The 10,702-nt window shown below is 41.6% G+C and overlaps 1 protein-coding gene across 1 annotated transcript; it reads left to right on the top strand.

The window, feature by feature from the left end:
• Nucleotides 1–4,964: 4,964 nt before the first annotated feature.
• Nucleotides 4,965–7,481, top strand: LOC101773295 (zinc finger MYM-type protein 1-like). Its single transcript, XM_012844756.1, has 5 exons — nt 4,965–5,078; nt 5,162–5,330; nt 5,457–6,451; nt 6,552–6,698; nt 6,762–7,481. The coding sequence occupies exons 1-5, from the start codon at nt 4,965–4,967 to the stop codon at nt 7,479–7,481; spliced, it is 2,145 nt and encodes a 714-aa protein (XP_012700210.1).
• Nucleotides 7,482–10,702: the final 3,221 nt, after the last annotated feature.

The raw sequence follows: 10,702 nt of genomic DNA, 5'->3' as shown, positions 1-10,702 counted from the left end.
ACTACCTCAGCCACACCTCCTACCTATCAAGTTGATAGTCCACCACCTCTAACACCATCTACTCCCCCTCCATGAGCTTCTAGTCCCTTACCTATACCTCCAAGCTATCAAGATAACAACCCGCCTCTCCTACCTCCTTCTATTACCCCTGCCACACCTCCAACTTATCAATTCAATAGTCCACCACCTTCACCAGTTTCTAATGTGCCAGTCACACCTCCATTTAGTACACTACCTCCACCAACTTCTGCTCCCCCTACCACACCTCCAACCTACCAAGAAAACAATCCTCCACCTCCAAAAGCTTCTAGTCCCCTGGCCACAACTCCAACCTATCAAGCTAGCACACCACCACCTGCACCATCTTTTACTACCCCAATGACACCTCCAACATACCAAGTAGGCAATCCGCCACCTCCGCCAGCTCCAAGTACCTCTGCAACACCTCCAATATATCAAGTTAATAGTCCACCACCTCCAGCACCTTCTAGTCCCCCTGCCACTCCTCCAACCTATCAAATTAATAACCCACCACCCCCACCACAATTGTCTACTCCCCCATCTATGCCTCCACCCTATCAAGATAACTTCCAACCCCCACCACCACCAATGGGTCCTCTTGCCACTCCTCCAAGTTCACAAGGCAATGGTCCGTCATTGCCACCACCAACATCATCCAATCCCCCTCCACCTCCAACATACCAAGCTCCACCACAACCTGTTCCCCCTAATGGGCCTCAAGGATGGCAAAAAGTAAATAACCCCCATGAAACCTTGTACTGGCAAATTGGAAGATTTATAGTGCTTATGCATAAACTGGTTCACAATAAGGACCAGTTTACACTCGTGGATGTGATGTCAGTGAGCATGCAGCCTGCGGGTAAGGGCAACAACTACTTTGTTGTATTTAAAGCTGCGGATGAAAATAGAAAAGTTAGAAGATATCAAGCACTTGTATGGGGCATACCAGGGTCAACAGCGCAACCATGGAAAGTGTTGTCATTCCAAGTCATAGGAGATTGAGCTCCCGATGAATACAATACATTCAGAATATCCTGTGCATGCAAGATTATGATTACATGATTTAGTTTACTATTGTAAAATTTTACATTTTATAGAATTAGTAGATATAATCACCATGTCATGTTTTCTTGTTATGTTATACCTTAGTTCTTCATCATTTATGTAGCAAATTAAAAGAGGGTTCTCTTAATGTCACACCCAGAAATTTTCGAATTTCAGGATGTAATTAAAAAGAATAATTAAACAATAATTTTCTCATAATTTTAAATTTTATTTCCAACATTTATTTTCTTGATAAGAAATGTAGTATAGGAAAAATAATTGGTTGTTTTTCTAAATTAAATAGTATTTTTCTGTGTGTTGCATTCATGTCGATGCATCTTGGTGTTTATTGAGTGCAAATATTTTAAAATGCGTTTAGACAACGATCAGGTTCTTCTAAGAATTTTCCAGCTTTTTCTAGAATTTATTCTTATTTTCCTAGAGCTAAATCTATTTATTAGAAGGATCTAGTTCCTTCTTAATGGATTCCAAGTATTTTATTTGGATTCCTCGTATCCCAGTCTTCCTCTAGGGTTTTTCGTGGAATTTTTGGGATTTTTCATGAATTAAATGAATTATCTAGAATTTTTCTGGATTTTTCTTTCACGGGAAATCATGTCTAGAAAAAATAAACCCTAATCTATCGGGTCGAGCCCTTGTGGCCCGACCCGCTTCGACCTGCCAAAGCCCTTATGATCCTGCGGTCGGGGTAGCTCTCCCCGAATTGCATGCCGCCGCTGGTAGCGACCTTGGCGTGCATGCCTAGCCGCGGGGCCTACTCCGCGCCTCTATGAAGGGTGACGCCTCCTCCCCTGCTCACCCTGCTACCCCCGCTCACGCCTCGCCTGCCATCCTAGCGGACGGAGCCGAGCGCCGCCGTCGGCCTTCCGTGCTTGGTTCGCCTTGACCGCTGTCCGAAGGAGGAAACGGCCACCGCTAGGAGCTTTGCGTCGCTGAGCCGCACACCCTCCACCAACTCTTGTTGCTATCTGGCCACGAAGCGCCGCCAATCAAGGCATACCGCAGACCGAGCCGCCGCCATCGTTGGTCGTCCACCGACCGATTCCGGCCGTCCTTCTCCATCTCTGCTGCTGGTGAGGCCTCCTGTGAGCTCACCATCACCTCCTCTCTCCAATGCGTCCCGCCACTCTATCCCTAACTCTCCGGAGCACCGGCAATTTGTCCGCCCGAGCTGCCGTCGGCCATGAGGAAGAAAGGTCAGAGCTTTTTGCACCTAGACCCCTAAAGATCCACTTAATGGTTTAGCTTGTTCCTTGAGTTTTGCAGCTCTTACATATAACCCCCTGGTTAGATTAGGTTCCTGCAACCTAGTCCAACCCGAGCTCCTTTTATGAATTTAACCCTGATCTTTCAGCCTTTTGCGAGCACTATTTATAGTGTCTTGTAAAACTTCCTTGCTCGTCCTTGTCACCTTCAGTTAATCACGATTAGATCCTTAATTCTTGTTTAACCCATAGATTTCACGTTTTAGCTCCATTTAAGCTCGTTCTAACACAAATTACATGTTAGTGGTGATGTTTTCCATCATTACATGTTTTAAAAATAATTTTAATAATAATATGATTAATGCGTGTTAAACATGTCTTCTTTAATTAAAAGCTATTGAGTGTTATACACCGCTTTTCATAATAAATGTTAATTTGATTAATGCTTACTCTCGAATGTTTTTCTAATTAAAAGCAAATTAGGTTTATACATCGATTTTTTAAGCAAGTGTTAATATGATTAATACCAACATGAATGAGTTCATAATTATAACTTCTATAGTTCAATGTGACAAATAAAGTTATCGATTAGATATTATTACATATAGTTTATTTTCCAAACTTAAATGTTTAAATGGCATAATTTGTACATGAATATTTATAAATAAAAGTTGACTAGGTTTTACATCGTCTTTTCAGATACAAATATAATTTGAATTAACTCTAACTTAGGATATTTTCTAAAAGTATCCTTTACATATATTTTCTAATTAAAAATAAATGCAGCATATAGCTCTTGTCTTTTCCTTTGCAATCAAAGTTTCCCTGATAGATGTATGTTTTCAATGATACCATCGTTCTTAGTGTTTCACGCGCCTTCGTGATCCTAGAATCGAGCCCTATCCTTTAGTACATTCTTTTAAAGCTTTCCTTTGATTGGTGTATTATTCTTCGTTGTACTTATTTGTTTGCTTTGTATGGTTGTGCCAATGATTGCTTCGAATAGAAGGATCGATGTTCGAAAGTTTTGAAGATTTAGAGTTTCAAGAGAGCAAGAACTGAAGAACAGTAAGAGTAACTTTTTTTTAGAAAAAGGCAAGTGTCCCTAACCATCCTTCTATCTATACTTATTTACAAGAATACCATGCATTAATTGGAACATGGAGAACCACCCAAGAAAACAGTGCAACCACAAGGACTATATGGCTCTGGTCTTGGCTAATTAACTAGAAACTCTAGTTTGTGGTAGCTTTACCTGAAAGGGGCAAGAGGGGGAGACAGTATTTGGTGTATAGCTCGACCCTCAAACTGATCTGCTCTATGGTAGCTTCGCAGTTTGAGAGAGGTCTATGCATTACGCTGATCATGAAATCTTAGGGAGTCATCCTTACTAGGGAATCTTTGTAAAGGCCTCATAGAGTCCCTATGCAGTCACACCTCGGTAGTGTGATGAGTGCCTGATTAGCACAGTATGGTTGGGTCTAAAGTTCTTCTGAACTTTTATGCGACCTGTGGTTAAAGATGTATAACCTCTACAGAGTGTAAAACTGATATATCAGCCATGCTCACGGTCAAGAGCGGCTTGGATCACATGATTAGTAAACTTGAAGATGGACTTAAATCATTATTCTGGTTATTTCTTGTGGCCTTGCTGAGTACCAACCATAAGTGTACTCACCCTTGCTTACTGCTGCTCAGAAGAAGAAGGTGTGTGAAATTTTCTGAAGCTGATGCTAAGTTCTAGGTGTACACAGCCCCTAGTCGATTGCATGTGAAATTTGAAACCTCCGTTTCCTGGATTAAGTTGTATATCTTTGATAGACTCGTAAGTCATAATTTATATTGCTTTACATGATACTGTTACTGTTATTGATGATGTCACTATAGGTAAGAAACTAGATCTTGGCATACATGTAGGTAGCACTTGGTTTTGTTTTAAAATCGGGTGTGACAGTCAGCTGTCATCACGCCCGAGTGCATGGGCGTGCAGCCGGTACGCCGGTACAGGGCCCCCAATTTACAGGGGCCCAAAATATTTCCTACGCAGCCATGCAGGCCTGCAGCCCATCAGGCACCCGGAAGCAAAACAGGTCAATTTAGCTCGGTCCGTCTCCGCAAGGCCCTAACTCCACCGTCTCGCATGCCTCCGCGTCTTGTCTCCCATCCACGCGATCGCTTTTTTGTTTTCTCGTCCGTCCACGCTAGGCCTGCCGCCAAGCGCAGGGCCGCAGGCGACCGCCGACCAGGCGCAGGCAGCAGCCAGCAGACGTCACAGCGTGATCCTCTAGGCTAGGGACTAGGGAGCAGCCGTGCAGTGACTCCTGCTCGGCAGCAGGCCAGGCTGCCGCTAGCCAGGGCTCCAGCATCACGCCATCACCGCCGGCCGATTAATTTGTGAATTGGGATCGATCGTCGAGTCTCCAGGAGTCCAGGTACCTAATCTGGTTCAGTTAATTTTTAATATGTTAATAAATGTTAATTAGTGATGATTAATATTATATTGATCCATCTAGGTGTTCAGTTATCTTTGTTCCGGTTCTGAATTATCTAGTGTTCCAATTTGAGGTTGTAGTCATGTCTTCTGCAAATCGGTCTAGAAAGTATGAATCTGGTTACCAAAAGCGTAAGAAAAAACAAAGAATAGAGGATTTAACTCAATCTCAAAAGGGTGCTATGGATAAATTTGTTAGAAAAGAGTCCACCGATAATCAATCACTTGGTCAAGGACAAGAAGCTGCACTTGATAATAATGATGACAATGATCCTACAGATGGTCAGATAGAGATGGTCAGATAGAGATAGAAAATATTGTTGGGGTTGAGGAAGTTAATGATGACAATATTGTTGCAGATGTTAATGATTCCTTTCAGCCTGATATATTTGATCCTAGATATTGGGATTCCCTTGATCATAAACAAATTAATATTTTAGCACAAAAGGGCCCTACAAGAGATTTATCAATTACAAAAGGTCCTAAGGATAGATATTCTAGAAGGTTTTCTGCACTATTCTATACAAGAATTTTATCAAATGGGGAGCATTGTGATAGAGATTGGCTTGTCTATTCTAAGGAACTCGACAAGGTCTTTTGCTTTGGTTGTAAATTATTTACAAAAGGCCATCGAAAAGGTCAGTTGGCAAATGAGGGGTTTGATGATTGGATACATTTTAGTATTAGACTTAAAGAGCATGAGACAAGTCCAAATCATGTTTTGAGTATGACAACTTGGTATGAGTTGTGTAGTAGATTGCAAAAGGATCAAACTATTGATAAAGGTGCTCAACGACAACTCGAGAAAGAAAAGGACCATTGGAGAAAAGTTTTGTTCAGAACTGTTTGCATTGTTAAATTTCTTGCCAAGCATAATCTAGCTTTTTGTGGGCCTAATAGCAAAATGTATGAAGATAGCAATGGGAATTTCTTGGGATTGGTAGAGATGTTGGCTGAATTTGACCCAATTATTCAAGAACATGTTCGTCGTATTACAAGTGAGGAAACTCAAGCTCATTATCTTGATTTTAAGATTCAGAATGAGTTGATACATTTGCTTGCTTCTGCTATTAAGTCTGAAATTATTAAGAAAATAAAGAGTGCAAAGTACTTCTCTGTCATACTTGATTGTACTCCTGATGCAAGCCACCAAGAACAAATGTCTTTAATTATAAGATATGTTGACTCATCTTCAAGTGATGTTCGCGTAGAAGAATCCTTTATAGGATTTTTGGATGTCAATGATACAACTGGGCAAGGACTTTTTAATGTGCTAGAGAATGAACTAAAGCTCCTTGGTCTTGATATAGATGATGTGAGAGGACAAGGTTATGATAATGGGTCAAATATGAAAGGGAAACATAAAGGGGTAAAAAAGAAACTTTTGGATGTAAATCCTTGTGCTTTCTATTCTGCTTGTGGTTGCCATAGCCTTAATTTAACACTTTGTGATATGGCTAAGACTTGTGGTAAAGCTAAGGATTTCTTTGGAATCATCCAGCGCATCTATACAACTTTTGCTAATTCTACCAAGAAATGGCAGATTCTGAAAGATAACATATCAGGATTAACTCTTAAGTCAGTATCAGCTACACGTTGGGAGAGTCGTGTTGAAAGTGTTAAAGCTATAAGATTTCAGTGCACAGACATTCGAGAGGCTCTACTTCAGGTACCCAATATTGTTGTACACTTGTACTGATATTTTATAATGATGTACTTATTTTAGCAATCTCCAACTATAACACATATTTTCTTCCTTTCAATTTCAGGTATCTGATGTTGATAATGATCCAAAAACATGCAGTGAGGCTAAGGGCTTGGCAAACAATGAACTTGGAGAATATGAATTTATAGTGTCAATCGTCATTTGGTATGAGGTATTATATGCCGTTAATTTAGTAAGCAAACACTTGCAAGCAAAAGATATGCTTATTGATGTTGCCATTGAGAAAGTGGAAGGGTTGATTTCTTTCTTCAAGGGTTATAGGGAAACTGGTTTCTCAGAAGCATTAGAGATTGCCAAAGGGATTGCACTTGAGATGCATATTGGTACAACGTTTCGTAAAAGAAGAGAAATTAAAAGAAAGAAACAATTTGATGAGAACCTAGATGATACAAATGCTACTACACAGTCTGCCGAGGAGCTATTTAGAATAAGCTATTTTTTACCTGTTGTTGATCAAGCAATTTCCTCACTTACAACAAGATTTGAACAGTACCAGAGTTACCAACAAAATTTTGGTTTCCTATTTACCTCTGAAACATTACAGTCATTGGATGACACGAGTTTGAAATCTTCTTGTGATAATCTTGGGGCTGTCCTTACAAAAGACGGAAAATCTGATGTTGATGCCAATGATTTGTATGTGGAGTTAAAGTTTCTTCAAGATTTCACTCCTAAAGAAAATATGGGTCCTGTTGAAATTCTAAAGTTCCTAAAGCGGCATGACTGCTTTCCCAATGCAAGTATTGCATATAGAATTCTGTTGACCATTCCTGTGACCGTTGCATCAGCAGAGCGAAGCTTTTCAAAATTGAAATTATTGAAGTCATATTTGCGTTCGACAATGACACAGCAAAGACTTAATGATTTGGCTACAATAGCACTTGAAAGTGGATTACTGGAGAAGATTGATTATGAGCATATCATTGAAGATTTCATTTCAAGGAATACTAAAAGAATGAAGTACTTCAATTAAAGATTATGAAAGCAAAAGTCGAATAGGTTCGGTTTTTGATATATCTTATTGTGATATATATCATATATCTTATTTAAAATTCTATTTTTTGAAGGTAGGCCTCATTTTAGAGTTTGGTATAGGGTCTCGATTTTTACCGGCTCGGCCCTGGCTGTCATACTGTATGAAAATTAAGAAGCATTTGTGGTGTTTGGACCTCTGGCAGTGCAACTGTGAGCAACGACATCTGCTTTAATGACTATGTGAAATTCAACAACTTATTATTGTTGAAGCTCATAGCACAGCAATGTATGCATCGTGAACTTGTGGTGGTGCATCAAGAGACATGCACATCAGACGAAGTCAAATCTCATGGGCTACTATTTAATCAATAGCAACACAAAATCATGTGCATGAACTAGATCTATGTGCGCATATATATCAGTTATAAAATATTGACTTGACATCATCTCTAAAATTTAACTTTTATTATTAATTTCACCTATAATCGAGTGTTGGAAACCATACAAGTACATATTACTATAATGAACATATGAATATGAATCCAGCACTATCATTTATTTCTGTACTACAAAGCCTGCCATCAAAGGAAATCTTTTGACATCCGTGTTGCAGTCAAGGTACTATTAGAATCTTATTTTTATATATAACATTACAAATTTTAATAAAAGAATCAAGTCCTAGAGAAATACAACGTCAAAGCAAAGTTTTTTAATCTACTGACCCTATAGAGGGTTGAATTAAAAGGTTACAACAAAACCGTTACCTAGACACAGTTCAGTAGAGATGGATAACTAAACCGCCATGTCATACCTCCATTAAGACAATGGTCAGCAAAGCCCCTCATTACTAAAAAGCCTCACGCACTCCATTTCAATTAATATACTTTGGCACTATTACTTTTGAACTTATCTCGCAATATTTTCTGTTTTATTCAAACTTAGGGCCTGTTTGGTTTCACATGCTTATGCATAAGCAACTTAAAATAAGCAAATAAGTTGCTTATAAAACCAATCACTCTTGCTTATGGGGTTACTTATTATAAGCAAATAAGCAACTCTTGGGTTACTTATGGCTGCCGGCCTCCGCCCCCGACGCGGCCGCTACGCGGGCCCGGAGGCTCCCGAGCCGAGCTCGCCCCCCATGCCGGCGTTCTTCCTCCGGATGGATAGATCTATGGATGGTTAGTTCCTGATGGGCGTGTTGGTGGATCGGGCATGTGCAGGAAAAAGCGTGGGGAGGCAAAGAGGAGGGGTAGCAACACAAGGGGCAAATATGATAATTTCCACCCCATTCAATACTCATAAGCAAGGGTATACAAACAGCTTAGACTAAAAATAAGCAACTCCAAATAAGCAACTTTAAGTTGCTTATAATAAGCAACTCAAATCAGTTGCTTATAATAAGCAACTCAAATCAAACAGACCCTTAATAAAAGGAAAATTTATCTACGGACATGTTTTGCCATAAAACTAGCAAACATTGGTTTCTCTTCCCTATCCAAACAGTCACAATGTCCTTTATGAGCTTCAATGCCATGGCGGCTCCTCAATCTTCGCAGGCAGCGCTGCCCGGCCGGCAGCACCTTTGAACCTACTATATATCCAGAACCGACCATGGCATTGGAGTTGCTGCTGTATTTTATTCTTTTGGCACTGCCCATTATTTGTGTTCATGTCATGCGCTACAGAGCGCCCTTGCCGTTCTGACTCAAACCTCCTGGATTTCATATCTCAATTTTGTGGCCATAACTGGAGATTTGTCTCATTTTCAGGGGTTTTGCAGAAAACCCAATCCTAATTAAACCATTGATGAACATATTATGTATTTCCGCCTTTGGTTACAATATACATATGGATTATTAAATGTCATAATGAATTGTCCATTCAGAAAAGGTTATCTAGGGCGGGATAGCACAACGCAGAGTGTATAATCTAGCTAGCTATTCCCAGATTTTTAAGCCTGCAAAAAAACGAAAAAGAAAACTCGACCACAAGGAACACCCTCGGGCTTGATCTAAAAGGATATTGTCCTTCGGTCCCGGTAGCTAGGTACAGTAGTTTTAAGTCTGCAAGGCAGGGGTGGACCTGCGATGTGAGACACTCGATCCATAAGGATGTATGAAACTGCGATGTGGACCTGCGACGATGGGCAGGGATCCTCAGTTAAATTCTTAAACTAGTTGCTCTTAAGGTGTGCTCTCCCTCAAGCTAGATATGTCCTGGGTCCGCCTCTGCTGCAAAGGATGTATGCTGAAACTGCCCACGTAACCTACCACGTTGCAGCAAAATACAACTAGATGGACACATTTAACAAGATTAGGCGTCTGTTTACACATTTTGCTATTTGTTAGATTAAGGTGATACAACCATATAAATTGTTATTTTATGAAATTGTTATTTTATGGTCGGTACAATTAATTTACTCAATTATTTTTGGACATATGGACATAAAAAACTTGCAGTCAGTCAATCGTTATGTTTTTCGACGCATTTTTTTTTACCAAAGAGACACGTACTCCATATGTAGTTGTCTCTCTCCTATATTATATTCACTACGGAAACAGACAGTTCGCCGAGTGCCTGGGGCACTCGACGAAGGCCCAAAAACCCTCGGCGAAACGTTTGCCGAGTGTAACACTCGGCAAACGACACATGGTAAATTTTGAGTCGGCAAAGTTAGCTTTGCCAAGTGTTCTATGTCGTGCACTCGGCGAAGCTTTCGCCGAGTGACAAGAAAACACTCGGCAAACATAGTTTTCGAAAAAAATAAAAAAAACCAACAGTGGCAGCCACCACCACCACCGGCACCACTGCCGGCCACCACCGCCGCCGCCTCGCCACAGCCGCCGGCCACCACCACCGCCGCCTCGCCACAGCCGTCGCCCACCGGCCTCCACCACCGCCACAACTGCCACCCGCCACCACGCCGCCTCGCCACGGCCGCCGCCCGCCACACCGCCTCGCCACGGCCGCCTCCACAGATCCCAATCGATCTCCACGTATGGAACTCACTGACCTCATGCGTGCGTGCAGGCGCTGTCGAACGGGCGGTGCCGGAGCTGCGTCCACCGCGCGGTGGTGCACCGGGAGCGGGAGCGGTGGTCGCTGGCCTTCTTCCTCTGCCCGCGCGATGACCGCGTGGTGCGCCCGCCGCCGCGCCTCCTCGCCGCCCGCGACGACCAGGAAAAGCAGCAGCCACACCCGGACTCACCCGGATCC

This window comes from Setaria italica, chromosome I (assembly GCF_000263155.2).
Source record: "Setaria italica strain Yugu1 chromosome I, Setaria_italica_v2.0, whole genome shotgun sequence".
NCBI lineage: Eukaryota > Viridiplantae > Streptophyta > Magnoliopsida > Poales > Poaceae > Setaria > Setaria italica.
Note: the sequence above shows the minus strand (reverse complement) of the source record. Positions and strands in the feature narration are given on the sequence as shown.